Source organism: Rhincodon typus, chromosome 7, assembly GCF_021869965.1.
Source record: "Rhincodon typus isolate 14 chromosome 7, sRhiTyp1.1, whole genome shotgun sequence".
NCBI classification, from domain to species: Eukaryota; Metazoa; Chordata; class Chondrichthyes; order Orectolobiformes; family Rhincodontidae; genus Rhincodon; species Rhincodon typus.
This window is the reverse complement of record NC_063338.1, coordinates 1,630,922-1,646,306: the sequence shown is the minus strand read 5'-3', so window position 1 is coordinate 1,646,306 and position 15,385 is coordinate 1,630,922. Positions and strand designations below refer to the sequence as shown.

Sequence of the window (15,385 nt, the reverse complement as noted above, 5' to 3'; positions counted from 1 at the left end):
CTGGACTGACCTATCCCCTTCCTAACTCCCTACCTACACTCACCTTTACTGGCTCCATCCCCGCCTCTTCGACCTGTTTGTTTCCTCTCCACCTATCCTCTCCTCTATCCCTCTTCTATCCGCCTCCCACTCTCTCCCTATTTATTTCAGAACCCCCTTCCCCTCCCCCTTTTCTGATGAAGGGTCTAGGCCCGAAACGTCAGCCTCTCTGCTCCTATGATGCTGCTTGGCCTGCTGTGTTCATCCAGCCCTGCACCTTGTTGTCTCGGATTCTCCAGCATCTGCAGTTCCTACTATCTCTGATTTATTTTAACCAAATGTATTAATTAGTCTCTAGTCAGAAACAGATGATTAAAATTGACCCAGAAACGGTGAATGAATGACGATGTATTTTCAAGTCAGATGTCATGTGGATTGGCAAACTTGCAGAAAATGGAATTCTCAAGCACCTGGTGCGCTCGTCTTTCTAGGTCTTTGAGGTAATGGGTTTGGAAAGTGCTGCCTAAGGAGCCTTGGTTAGTTGCTACGGTCATCCAGTAGATGGTATGTAAATGTCGATCCCATTGCCTCAGAAAAAGATCTGAACTCTGCACATGACAATTGTTAGGTGATCTGAGATTTCGTCTGCGTGACACAGATGGCTGTGACCAGCATGGAATAATCAATGGCAGGGTTAAGATTGTTTGTGGCCAGGATTTGAATCTCACACGATTTATCACTGCATGGGTTTCACATACAGACAACAGATATCTTTAACCTGCTCCGTATAAGTGTCTGACTAGTACAATTCGCCACTGGAAAATGCTTCATATCGTTCACTAGTACAGCTGGTGTCACCAAACAGGAGAAGCCACACTCCAGCTGTGACAGGAGATTCAGACAGTTATCGTAATGCAGACATATCAGCAAGTTCATACTCAAAGAGACTTTTTAAGTGTTTGTCTGTGAGAACAGCTTTAAAAGTAAGCAGGGTCTGTTGACACACCAACAAGTTCATACTGGGAGAGGCCATTTACCTGTTTTATGTGTGGAAAAAGATTCACCCGTTCATCCCATCATCTGAGACACAGCGAGCTCACACTGGGAAGAAGCCATTCACCTGCTACGTGTGTGGGAATGGATTTAATGCTTCACCACAGCTTGTTACACCAGCAAGTTCACACTGGGGAAAAGCCATTCATCTGCCTCGTGTGTGGGAAGCTTCCCATCTACACCAACAGTTTCACACCAGGGAGAAGCAACTCACTTGCTCTCAATGTGGGAAGAGATTTGCTCGATCATCCAACTTGGTGAGACACTAGAGAATGCACAAGTGATCGCAGGTGTTTCATTCTTCTGAGAGTGCTACTGTTAATTACATCCTAAACTGAACCATGTTCATTCTGAAAGAAGGATTCTGTCTTAACTGATGTTAATATTCCTTATAAATGATTTGGTGCTTAATACATTGGATAGAGATCAAATAAATAAATATTGACAGGAAATTATTTGACCTTTAGTTCAAGTCTAACTGAAATGCTGAGCCGACTCAAAGGGGTTGAATGACATATTCCAGTCATTCCGTATGTTCTCCCCAAACTTCTCCCACACTCAAACTTTGCTTAAAATCTGGTTTCCTGTTGCTGTGTCTTGTTCCCAGCTTTCCCCTGACTTTCTGTTCATCAGTTACATTTGGGACCAGGTCCATTTGGAATCTAGGAACAGGAGGAGGCCATTGAGTCACTCAGATCTGTTGTGTCATTCACTAAGGGTCATGTCTAATCTGTGACTCAACTCCATTTACCCAGATACTTATTTCAATACTGGCTTTCACAGTCTGTTAGAATTTGATTTAAGGAAATGTTTCATGTAAATCACAGCTTCAGTTTGGCAAGTGCCCCAACATAAACATCTCAGAAACACAAAATCAGGCAAAACTAAATGTTGAGTCAAAGGGGTACTGGGAGGCCAGACAAAAGTCTTCTGGTCAATCCCAAAAGGATTGACTTGTTTTGGCACACAGTTTTCTGCACACTTACTAATGAGGTCTGTGACAGGTCCAATCCACTCACTCTAAACAGTCCTGCGGAAGCCCCTCCATTGCCTCAGACCAGCACTGCACTACTTTCTGTACTGAGTCCTCATCCAGTAGGAGGAACACAGCATTGTGACCTGATTTTCCAAAATGAGGATGGGGTATGGAGTGGTAGGCATCTTTGATGGTTGTATAGTAATGGTCAAGAAACTTTGGACCTCTGCCGGGACAGAGACATATTGAGATTGGCCTGGTTGAAATCACCGGCTACTATGAAAATGGCCTTTGGGTATTCCATCTCAAGATCATTTGTAGTAATGCATACTTCGTCAAGTGCACTCTTCACTTCCATATAGGTTTATAACGTAGACTGCTGCCAGGATAGCAGAAGTGAACTCGTGTAACAGGTAGTAAGAACAGCACTAGGTTCAGGGAGCAGTAACTTGCCAGGGTCGCCACGTCTGAGCACCAGGAGGTGTTGATTAGGAATCAAACTCCATTATCCCTTACCTTGCCCAAGGACACTGATCAGACCATTTGGTGAACTGAGAAATTGTCAGGTTGTAAGGCATATCTGGTGTAGCAGAAGTGAGCCATGTCTCTGTAAAACATAGAATACAACAGCCTCTCATATCTCTTTGGTCGGTGAGTCTAGCTTTAAGTTAATTAATTTTGTTCTCAATGGCTTAGATGCTTGCCAGGCATATGCTAGGAAGAGGGGTGGGAGAACTTGAAACTTCGAAGTTTCAGTCTCACCTGAAGTCCAGTGCATCTTCCATGTTTCCTAGTAAGTGGCTACTCCTAGTCGATCCCGGGCATCTGTGAGGGACGTCTGCTACTCCAAGAGGTAAGTGTGCGCTCCCGATTGGCTCCTTGCCACGAGTCACAGACATGAGTGCTCCATTCTTGTGGCTGGTTCAGTTATGCCACCACAATGTCGGGTCACCATGCTTGTCACCATTCCTGCACTGGGGCTCATTTCTATGTTTCCACAAGGTTGGGCCTGCAACAGGCCAGAAGGCATGTGGGGTTGTCAGCAAGGTAAGTAGATGCGTTTGATGTTTGATGGGCACTAGCTTTGTTCACGAGCGCTTGGAGTTGGTCTAGTCGTGTGTCCTCGCTGTTGGTTCTCTGTGTGGTTAGGTATTGTTCCTGCACTGGTTGGGCCTCCATTCCATGTTTCCACAAGGAAGTCGGGCTTACAGGAAGCCAGTAGGTCCTTAGTTCACCTGGGCTTGCTATGCCAGCGTCGTTGGTCGAGCCTTGTCAGTCGTAGGTCACTCAATTTGTGGGTGACATCTATTTAGAGTTCTGAGTTTCTGTCCTGGGTCTCCATGTGACTGAACAGAGCCACAGGCCTAAGGGTCATGGGGCAGAATGTCCCATGAGGTAGTGAGATCTGAAAAAGCGGAGAAGAAATCTCAAGGTGGCAGAGGCAGGGTAGGCACCATTCGGCTCCTGATCCCAGGGCTCGGTTGCTCCTGTGCGCCATCAAGACAGCACCATGCAGCAGAGCTAGCCACATCCACACCTTCTCACCCATTCTCTTTGATCATTTGTCAGTACCTATACTTCTGCAATTTTTGTTGATGAGTTCAGTGACTCTTAAGCTCAAACACAACAGGAGCACCAGTGGAGGCAGGCGGCATCAGCAACATGGATCCAACACCCTGCCAAGTCCAGCACAGGACTCAGCTTGGACCCTACCACAGAAGTAGTGGCAGTGGAGGGGATGGAGCCCTGAAGTGGGACTCTGCTGGGCCCTCACACAGGCTCAGGCCCACAGCCAGCTCCAGCTTGGCCTTGGCTGCAGCGGTGGAGGAGCCCAGTTTCAGAAACCAGCTGATTTTCAGCGTCAGGAGAAAGAGCCAAAGAGATTACAGCTGAGTAGGCAAACAGGATCTGAGCCATCGTAAACTGGACTAAACAGGATAAAGTCCAAATCTGCTGCTTTAATTTCTTGTTTTTGTTTAGAAATCCAGGACAGCATCGGAGAGTGGTGACTTTTTGCACTTTTCACTATATACCAGTATGCATGGCAATAAAGCTGATCTAATCCTTTCTTTCTTTATGTGCCACCACTTTGCCTCCTCAATTAGCTTAGCAAATCTCTTTTGGATTGCATTTGATCAGCTTATTCTTTGTCGAATACAGAAACCACAACTGTGAATAATATACTAGGACTGGCTTCATCAACACCCTGTATAGAACACAGAACATAGAACAGTACAGGCCCTTCGGCCCACGATGTTGTGCCAAACTTTTACCCTAATCCTAAGGTCTATCTAATCTCCACCCCTACCTTATACTATCATCCATATGTCTATCTAATAATCGCTTAAATGCCCCTAATGAGACCAACTCCACTACCCTCTCTGGCAATGCATCCCACGTCCCTACCACTCTGAGTAAAGAACCTACCTCTAGCGACTATGCCCCCTCGTAATAGCTACCTCCACCTAGGAAAAAGTCTCTGGCTGTCCACTCTATCTATACGTCTATAGGTACACCTCTATCAAGTATAGTTGCAAGAAGATCTCCCTATTTTTAAACTCCAACACTTAGCAATTAGGGCCAAATTCCACTTTCTTTCTTTCATAATTTTTCTGCATCATGAATTAAAACCTGTGTTTGGGGACTTACAAGATAACACCGGAGAGAGCAACGTTTGTTGAAAATTGTCTCGCTACCAATATCCTCATTGACAATGCAGGACTGCATCACAGAGTATGCTGAAGGGGAACAAAAATGAGGCTTTCTTCCCTGGCTGATCTATGAATCACCAACCTCTTGGTTAACCAGGTTGACCAATTATGCTGTTCAAGCACATCACTTCTTGCTTATCCAATTTGGCTTATCAGTGACAAATGGAATTCAATCTGACCAGCCCATCTGTATCCTCCTGTAATCAAAGGCTATCCTCATGATTTACCACCCCATCAGTTTTGCATCATCTGTGAAAATAACTGATCAATCCTTCCACATTCAAGTCTAAATTATTTTTATAAATAGCAAGGGCCCTAACACTGACCACTGTGGGATCCTACCGGACACACAGTTCCAGCCGGAAAAAAAACACTTCTCAACCATTACCCTGTGATTCCTGCCTGTCAGCGAAATGTGGATCTAACTTGCAAATCTCAATGGATCCCATAGGCTTTTAATCTGTTATCAGCCTCCCATGCAGGAACTTATCAAAAACCTTGTTGAAGTCTACGGAGACTACATTAAAAGTATTGGCCTCATTGATACACCTGGACATCTCTTCAAATATTTAATCAATTTGGTCAGACGTGATCTCCCCTTCAGAAATCTCTGCTGCCTGTTCTTGATTAATCCCTGCCTCTTAATTGCAAATTAATTCTGTCCCTTAGAATTGTTTCCAATAGTTTCCCCACCACCAAGGTGAGACTGATTGGCCTACAGTTTCTTGATTAATCCCATGTTGAATAAAAGCACCACTTTGGCTGTCCTTCAGAGCTCTGGCACCTCTTGTGGCCAGAGAGGAATTGAAAGTTTTTGCATGTGCCTCTGCTATTTCATTCCACAAACCTGGGATACCTTTGATCTGACTCTGGATATTTATCTACTTTTAAGCCTGCCAGGCCACTCAGAACCTCCTCTCTTTAATTGGATCACAGACCTTCTTCCTGAATTCTACACCAATATTATCTCTCTCAATAGTGGACCCTCATTTAGAACACTATCTACATCCTCTGCCTCCACACACAAATTACTGCTGTGAACCTTTATGGGCTTTACTCTATCCCTCATTATCCTTTAATCATCAATGTGCCCATAAAACAACCAAAGATTTTCCTTTATTTTGCCTGGCTATCAATTCACGACCCCTTGTAGTTCTCCTTATCTCCCCTTTTAAGTTTCTTCTTGCACATTTATCTGGAAGTATTTGCTCTCAGCCCACTCTGGCCAAATTGCATTTGTTCTGACTAAATACATCAGTTTAGAGCTGTGATTTCAGGTGCTTCCTTATTCTTTTTCACGCAAATGTGAATCAAAGAGTGACAATAACTGTTTGAAAAATGCTCTTTACTGATACTTCAACTACTTGTTTGTCTTTATTACCAAAAAGTCCAGGGCATACCCGTTCTTTGTTGGGGACTTTTGCATACTGGCTTCAAAAGCTGCGCTGGATGTATGTTAAAAGTTCCCCTACTTTCATACCATGCTGACCACAACTAACGTTGGGAAAATTCTTCAATATCATGACACATGACTTTTACACTTCCCTGCTCCTCTATTTCTCACAGTTTAAGGAGTTTTCTAAGATGTGATCCCTTATCACTGCCATAATAGATTCCCTGAACAGTATTGCAAACCCCTTCCTTTTTGCATTCCTTCGTTGTTTCACATGAAGACCACGTAGCCTGGAGCACTCAGCTGCCAATCCTGCCTCTCTCTTACCGACTGCAATGTCATTGTACCCCCATGTTTTACTTTGTGCCCTAATCTCTTCTGCCCTGTTCGTCAGACTCCTAGTATTAAAATAAATACCATTCAACCTTGTCAAACTCGCTTTTACTGTAATCTTGATGCCTTCCTAACTCACTTGTTGTTTCTTCTCTTTTTGGCCCTCCTCACTCTTTTGAACATTCTCTCTAGATCCCACGCCCCTGCCTTGTTATTTCACACACACCCCAACAGCACTCAAAAATGCACACCCACATCCCATCTCTCCAGAAGGATGCTGCTCAAATTCCAGTTCAGGTGCAACCCCATCCACCTTGAACAAAACTTGAACAAAAGGGAAAAAGAAACTTCTTCCCTGTGCACAGAATACCAATGGTGCACGACAATTCCAACATTACAAGCTGTCCCTCAATGTAGATATGTCTTGCCCCACCAGCTCATGTGAAGCAAACTGATTATTTGTCACTCAGAATGAGACAATGTCCACGAGTTCTTTGCATTTGTTGGAGGTGAGGATAGAGGAGATGGGGAGGTGGAGAGCCCTTCAAAATAAATGAGCCTGCTTTAGAGATAAGATAAAGACTTGATGCACAATAGTTTTAACAAAAAGCTGATTTATATCATTTTTCTCCAAAATTGCAAACACCACATGTCTGGTTATCTAAGAACATCAGAACCAGGCCCAGAAAACATGGTTTGGATATAAATAACAGTAGGATCAAAAAACCAATTCCTACAGTTCTCAGAAATTCACTGGTAGTTAACTAGTCTTGATGGACCAGGAAATCACTCTTCACACACTGTGCAGGTGGACAATCTTTACCCAGTGAGATGAAGATGTGATCATTTCCAAAACCTACCCTACAGATACAGAAATGTTATTAACATTTTATCAACAATATCAGTGCCTTTAATTGAGCAGGGATTAATAACATCAGTACAAATAGCCCAAAGACCATGGTTCATTCCTTGGTGGGAATAAGAACAAAATCTTTTGACTGCGGTTTGTGGTGAATTCGCTGATGCGTTAACAGTCCGGATGACCGTGAGAATTCCTTCCCACACACACAGCAGGTGAATGGTCTCTCCCCAGTGTGGACTCTCTGGTGTGTCAGCAAGTTGGATGATCTAGTGAATCCTTTACCACACTCAGAACAGGTGAATGGTCTCTCTCCAGTGTGAACCCGCTGGTGTGCCAGCAGGTTGAATGACCAAGTGAATCTCCTCCCACACTCAGAACAGGTGAATGATTTCTCTCCAGCGTGAACTCGCTGATGTAACAGTAAGTTAGATGAGTGAGTGAATCCTTTCCCACATTCAGAGCAAATGAATGGTCTCTCCCTGGAGTGAACTCGGTGGTGTCTCAGCAGGCCAGATGGCCGAGTGAATCCCTTCCCACACTGGGAGCAGATGAATGGTTTCTCCCCAGTGTGAACTCGTTGGTGTCTCAGAAGGTTAGATGAATGAGTGAATCCTTTCCCACAATCAGAGCAAGTGAACGGTCTCTCCCCAGTGTGAATGTGCTGATGTTTGAGCAGGCTGGATGACTGAGCAAATCTCATCCCACAATCAGAGCAGATGAATGGTTTCTCTCCAGTGTGAACTCGCTGGTGTCTCTGTAGGTGAGATGAGTGAATGAATGCTTTCCCACATTCAGAACAGGCAAATGGTCTCTCTCCAGTATGAATTCGTTGGTGTTTGAGCAGGCTGGATGACTGAGTGAATCCCTTCCCACAATCAGAGCAGGTGAATGGCTTCACCCCAGTGTGGCTGCGCTGATGAGTTTCCAGCTGGGATGGGTAAAGAAATGCCTTCCCGCAATCCCCACATTTCCACAGTCTCTCCCCAATGTGACTGTGTTGGTGTTTGGACATTTCAGATGAATCTTCACAGAATGCTCCAAACACAGAGTATGTGGGCTTCTCCCCAGTGTGAATGGTGCTCTTTCTTTCAACATTCAAAATCCTGAGATAAGTAGGTTGTGATAAATAGTGACTGCCACATCTGGATGCAGTTTCATTTGAATTTGTTCACTGTACATCAACCTTTCAAACAGAAAACAAAAGTAGTGAGAGAAACCAGAAGAACATACACAAGTTGTGAAACTGAGAGAAATTAATCTAGTTATTTGTGGAGCTGACACTTGGGGAAACTGCTGGATTATCATTAAAACCAAATTGGTTTATAAATGTCCTTCAGGGAAGTGAACATGTCAGTGTTTGCAAAAAAAAAACTACAGAAGGAGATCGAGGTGGGGGGATGATATGCATTTTATAGATCGACAATTCAACTCTGTTCCTGTTTTTTCCTCACAACCTTCGAACTCTCCAAAGGAATAAGAGTACATGCAGCAGCAAAATGGTGAAAATTTGAAATAAAAACACAAAACACTGGAGATAGACAGCAGGTCTGCCAGTGTCTGAAATGGTGGTAGATGTAGGAACCATTGCAACCTTGAAGAATTATTTAGATATGCCGTACGAATCTCTATACTATAGGTTACAGGCTAAGTGCCAGAAAATGGGACTAGAGTAAATAGCTATTTGATGACACACATTGATATGATGGAGACATTGTGTTCAACAATTTTATATCAGAGTTTCTGACCCCATTTTGTTTCATGTTTGTCTGTGACTCTCTTTCAGTAAGCAGGTAGGTGCAGCAAGCAGGGAAGAATGCAAATGATACATTGGCTTTCATAGTGAGAGAATTCAAATACAGGAGCAGGGATGTCTTTCTTTAAGGGCCTTGGTAAGCCCAAACCTGGAGTACTGTGTGCACTTTCGGTCACCTTTCCTGAAGAAGGATGCCCTGGTGACAGAGAGCGTGAAGAAGGTTCACCAGGCTGATTCCAGGGATGTCATGACTGATGTATGAAGAGGATCTCAATCCTTAGTTAATCCTCATCTCTTTTATCTTTCTGAGGTGCTGACTACATCACTAATATTCTTCCTCCCGTTTCCTGATCTGAATCTGACCCATCTAAGCCTACACACTTTGATTCCCAGCCTGTTGCTATACTAGTTTAAAACCTCATCAACTGAACTAGCGAAAGCCGCGATGAGGATATTTGACCTAGCTCAACCCAGATGCAACCAGTCAGGCTTGTACAGGACCCATCTTCCCCAGAAATGTGCCCATTGTCTCAAGAATCTAAACCGCTCTCTGGTACACCATTTCTCCAGCCACATATTCATCTGTTCTATCCTCTTTTTCCTGCTGTCACTCACACATGGCAGTGGGAGCAAGTCTGACATGACTACATTTGAGGTCCTCCATTTTAATACAGCTCCCATCTTCCTATACTCAGCTTTCAGGTTCTCATCCCTTTGTCATTGGTGTCTATGCGTACCACAACCACTCGCTGTTCACCCTCCCGCTCCAGAATTTCCTGCAGCTGCTCCATGACATCTCTGATCCTGGCACCATAGACGTAACGTACCATCCTGGATTCACGTCTACAGTCATACAAGTGCCTATCTGTACCCCTGACTTTGAAGTTACTATCACCATAGTCCTGCCACTCCTTTTCCTCCCCTTTGATGCAGCACAGACACCTGTGGTGCCATGAACCTGGCTGTTGCTGCTTTCCTCTTCAGAGGCCACCTCTTCTCCCGTCACCCCCGAAACAATATCCAAGTCAGTATATCTGTGGATGCCCAATGGGGACTTCTGCACTTCATTCCTGAGTCTTGTACTTTGTCTGATGGTCACCTGTTCCCTTTCTGCCTGAGTAATCCTCACCTGCGGTGTGACCAACCTGTTAAATGTGCTGTCCACTACATTCTCAGTATTACAAATGCTCCACAGTGAGTTTATCCCCAGTCCCAACTCTGAAAAGCAGTTAGCCAGTAACTGCAGATAGACACACTTCCTGCAAAAGTAGCCATCAGGGACATTGGAAGAGTCCCTCATTTCCCACAGTGTGCAAGAGGAGAACACCACAGGTTTGGGGTCTCCTGTCATGATTTCTCTCTAGACTAGTTAATCCCTTTAAAAGAATTTAATTAAGCTAGGGGCCTTCCTTCTTTGCAAACAGCTGTTTTATAATCAAAAGCCTATACCTTTCTTTAAGTTGATATATTGTACTTTTAAAAACTGTAAGAAAATACTGTGGGTTTCACTTATGAATTGGCTGTCTCTGTTGGGACCATGTCAGTTTCTGAGCTGCCCAGACTGAGACTGAGCACTGCACTCAGTCTTTCAGCTTCACATTCTCCCTGTCTTGCCTCACTCTCCATTTTCCTCCAACTCCAAAGCGCACTCATTGAGCCAAGCAGCGCTCACAGTGCAGCCTTGATATTTTAACTGTCTGTTCATACCCACTGACTTCAACCTCCTGTCCTGTTCCAATGATGCTCAATGGGAGCTCAGGGAACACAGGGAACAGCGTCTAATCTTTCAATCCAGCTTTCTACAACCCTCCACACTCAACATGGAACTTCAGCAGTACCTGGATCAACAGAGTTCTCAATGATCTGAAGCATTTCACCTAAAGGGGTGCTGAGACCCGAGACCAGCAGGAATGTTAAAAAGGAGTTTTCAGGTATTTGAAAATAAGGAATTTAACAGGAACAAAGAACAATACAGCATAAGAACAGGCCCTTCGGCCCTCCAAGCCTGCGCCAACATGTTTTGCCCTTCCAAACTAAAACTGTCTTCAATGACAGGATCTGCATTCTCTTCCTATTCATATATCCATCCAGGTGCTTCTTGAATGTTGCTATTGCGTCTACTTCTACCACCTCGTCTGGCAGTGCGTTTCAGGCACTTACCACCCCTTGTGTGAAAGACCTGCCTCACACATCTCTTTTAAACTCCCCTCTGCACATTGAACCTGTGTCCCCTAGTATTTCACCCCTCCACCCTAGGAGAAAGCCTCATACTTTCCATTCTATCCATGCCATTCACAGTCTTATCAAATTCTATCAGGTCACCCCTCAACTTGCTGTGTTCCAGTGAAAACAAACCCAATCTATCCAACCTTTCTTCATAGCTAAAATCCCCAATACCAGGCAACATGCTGGTAAACCTTTTCTGTACCCTTTCCAAAGCATCCATTTCCTTCTGGTAGTGTGGTGACCAGAAATGTATGCAGCATTCCAAGTGTGGCCTAACTAAAGTTCAATAAAGTGCAGCAAAACGTGCCTATCTTTATACTCAATGTCTCTTCCAACGAAGAGAAGTATGCCATAGGTCTTTTTTCACTAACATATCTACCTGCATTGCCACCTTCAGTGATCTGTGTACCTGCACATCCAGATCCCTCTGCATATCAATACCTATACTCCTAAGGGTTTTGCCCGTACATTCCACGTGTACTTGACCTTCCGAAATGCACCACTCTCATTTGTCCGGATTAAACTCCACCTGCCATTTTTCTGCCCATGCCTTCAACTGACCTACATCCTGCTGTATCCTTTGACAATGCTCCTTAGTATCTGCAACTCCACCAATTTTTGTATGATCCACAAACTTAATAATTAGGCCAAAAACGAGGTTGTAGACTGGTGCGTTTGATTGCGGACGTTTCGTGACCCTGCTACTTAACATCATTAGTGCACCTCTGGTGAAGCATTGGTGTTCTGTCCTGTATTTTATTTGTGTGTCTCGGTTGGCATATAAATAGCAAATGGGACAGAACACCAACGCTTCACCAGAAGTGCACTGACGATATTACCTAGCAGGTTGATGAAATGCTTGCAATCAAACACACAGGCTCAGCAAGCAAGCCTACAATGTCATCCACAACCTGAGCTACAAATCTTCCCAAAAACTTTAGGCCAGCCACATTTTCCTCCAAGTCACTTATGTAGACCATGAACAGCAGAGGTCCCAGCACTGATCCCTGTGGAACACCACTAGTCACAGCCCTCCATTACGAAAAGCATCCTTCCACTGCAACCCTCTGTCTCCTATGACTTTGCCAATCCTGTCTCCATCTTGCCAGCTCACCTTGACACCATGTGACTCCCCATCTAAGTCAATTTTCTTCTAAATGCATATAGACCTTGTCACTGAGAATCTTTTCTCAATTTCCCTATCAATGACATGAGGTTCACAGGCATGTAATTTCCTGAATTATCGCTGCTATACTTCCCTAACAATGGGACAACATTGGCTATTCTCAAGTCTTCTAGAACCTCACCTGTGGCCAAAGAGGATACAAAGATGTCTGTAATGCTCCAGCAATTTGTGCTCTTGCCTCCCTAAATATTCTATGACAGATCCCATCAGGACCTAGGGACTCAGATATCTTAATTCTTTTTAAGATGCTCAACACCTCTTCATTTTTAATAGCAAATTGGCTTAAAAATTCGACACTCCCTTCCCTTAGGTCATCCTCCAGCAGTTCCTTCTCTTTGGTGAATACTGGCACAAAGTATTCATTTAGGGCCTCACGTACCTCTTCTAGCTCCACACATGGATTCCCTCCTTTGACCTTGAGTGCGCCAACCCTTTCCCTGGCTACCTCTTACTTTTTACACTTGTATAAAAAGCTTTGGGATTCTCCTCAATCCTGTTTGCTAATGACTTTTCACGACCCCTTTTAGCCTTTCTAATTCCTTGTTTAAGTTATTTTTGACTTTCCTTACATACTTCATGAGCTTCATCAGTTCCCATCCTCCTAGACCTTACATATGTTTCCCTTTTCTTTTTGACCAAGGTCATAACATCCCTGGTTATCCAAGCTTCACATAATTTGTCATACCTATCCTTCATTATCAAAGGAACCACTCTTGAACTCTTATCAACTGCAGTTTGAAATACTCCCACACCTGATGTAGATTCACCCTCAAACAGCTGCCTCCAATCAAAATTCTCCAGTTCCTGCCTAATATTGTTGTAGCTCACCTTCGCCCAGTTTAATACCTTCACCCGAGTACTGCTGTTATCCCGATCTTAAAACCCACAGCATTATGGTCACTACTCCCGAACTGCTCCCCCACTGAAACTTCACTTACCTGGCTGGGTTCATTTCCCAAAACCACGTCCAGTATAATCCCTTCCCTGGTTGGAGTGTTTACATACTGTGTCAAGAAACCATTCTGAATGGTCCTTACAAATTCTGCCCCATCTAAGCCCCTAGCATGAAGAGAGTCCCAGTCAACACAGGGGAAGTTAAAATCACCCACCACAACAACACTGCTATTTTTATATCTTTCCAAAATCTGTCTACATATGCTCTCCTGTATCTCGCGTTGGCTGTTGGGAGGACTATAGTCTACTCCCAACATTGTGATTTCACCTTTCCTATTCTTGATTTTGTCCCATATTGTCTTGCTCTGATGTATCCTCCCGCTGTACAGCTGTGAGATACTCCTTTTCCAGTAATGCAACTCCCCCACCCCTTTTACATCTCCTTCTATCACACATGAAACATCTAATTCCTGGGACATTCAGCTGCCAGTCCGGTCCCCCTTTCAGCTAAGTCTCAGTAATCACAATAATGTCATAGTTCCAAATACGAACCAAAGCTCTAAGTTCATCTACCTTGCCTATTATACTTCTCACATTGAAATACACGCATTTCAAACCACCTCCTCTGCTCTTTTCAACACTGTTTCCCTGCCCATTCTTAGTCACATTTGCCTTGGTTTCTACCATTCCCTCAATTTCTGCACCTACTGCCTTATCCATCTGGTTCCCATTCCCCTGCCATACTAGTTTAAACCTTTCCCAATCACTCTACCAAGTATCCCCCCCAAGCACATCAGTGCCAGTTCCGGCCCAGGTACAAACTGGAGGGGTTACACAAGTCCTACTTCCCCTAGAATCAGTCCCAATGCTCCATGAATCTGAAACCCTCACCCCATACCATCTTTCCAGCCATGTGTTCATCTTATATACCCTTTTGTTTCTAGTATGACTAGCTCGTAACACTGGTAGTAATCCTGAGATAACTATCTTTGAGGTCTTACATATCAAATTTCTTCCTAGTTCTCTATATTCTGCTCTTAGGATGACATATCTTTTTTTTTCCAACCTATGTCGTTAGTACCAACATGTACCACAACCACTGGCTGTTCGCCCTCCACCTCCAGAATGTCCTGCTACTGCTCCAAGACATCCAAGGATCCTAGCGCCAGGTAGGCAACACACCATCCTGGACTCTTGTTTGTGGCCACAGAAACCCCTTTCTATTCCACTTATGACTGAATCCACTACAACTGTAGCATTTCTATGCCTATTTCTCCCTCCCTCTGCAGAACAACCAACCATAGTGCCATTAATTTGGCTGTGGCTGTTATCCCGTGAGGCCATTCCCTTCAACATTATCCAAAACAGTACATCTGCTTTGCAGGGAAATAGCCACACGAGATTCCTGCACGGCCTGCTTAGCCCTCATGCTCTTCCTGGTAGTCACCCGTTCCCTTCCTGCCTGTGGAGTGAAGTGTGCGGTGTAACCACCTCTCTATGTGCTATCCACAACACTCGCCAAATTGTGAATGCTCCACAGTGTCCACAGATGTCACTTTAACTCCAAAACTCAGGCTTCCAGGAGCTGCAGCTGGAGACACTTTTTGCAGGTCCTGGGCACTGAAAACATGCCTGGCTTCCCACATCAATTAAGAGAAGCAGACTGCGATTTAGAGCTCTCCTGCCATGTCTCACCTCTTTCTCTTAATAATGTCAATATTTTTAAGATTACATCAAAACTGCTGGTGTGATTGAGACTAAATATGACTGTTCCTTCAAACAGACAAGGGGCGTCACGTTTTTGATTATGGAAAACATCACCCACTACTTAGGATGTTCTCAAGGGATCGTCCAGAGAAGATATATGGGTGGAACTGAGAAATAAAGAGGGGTTAAAATTGTTTCAGAGATAGTAGGAACTGCAGATGCTGCAGAATCTGAGATAACAAGGTGTAGAGCTGGATGAACACAGCAGGCCAAGCAGCATCAGAGCAGCAGGAAGGCTGACGTTTCGGGCCT

The 15,385-nt window shown here is 44.3% G+C and overlaps 1 protein-coding gene across 4 annotated transcripts in view; it reads right to left on the bottom strand.

Moving 5' to 3' along the window:
• LOC109914564 (gastrula zinc finger protein XlCGF8.2DB-like) overlaps positions 1-15,385 on the bottom strand; it is a 48,972-nt gene that overhangs the window by 18,150 nt on the left and 15,437 nt on the right. For 3 of the 4 annotated variants that reach the window (XM_048599307.1, XM_048599308.1, XM_048599305.1), the window contains one exon: positions 7,043-8,490. The exons of the other annotated variant lie outside the window; for it this stretch is intronic. In XM_048599307.1, the coding sequence (XP_048455264.1) occupies positions 7,408-8,319 (912 nt within the window). In that variant the 5' untranslated portion in view covers positions 8,320-8,490 and the 3' untranslated portion in view covers positions 7,043-7,407. Of the gene's footprint in view, positions 1-7,042; positions 8,491-15,385 lie in introns of those variants that run through there. 4 annotated transcript variants of the gene reach the window in all.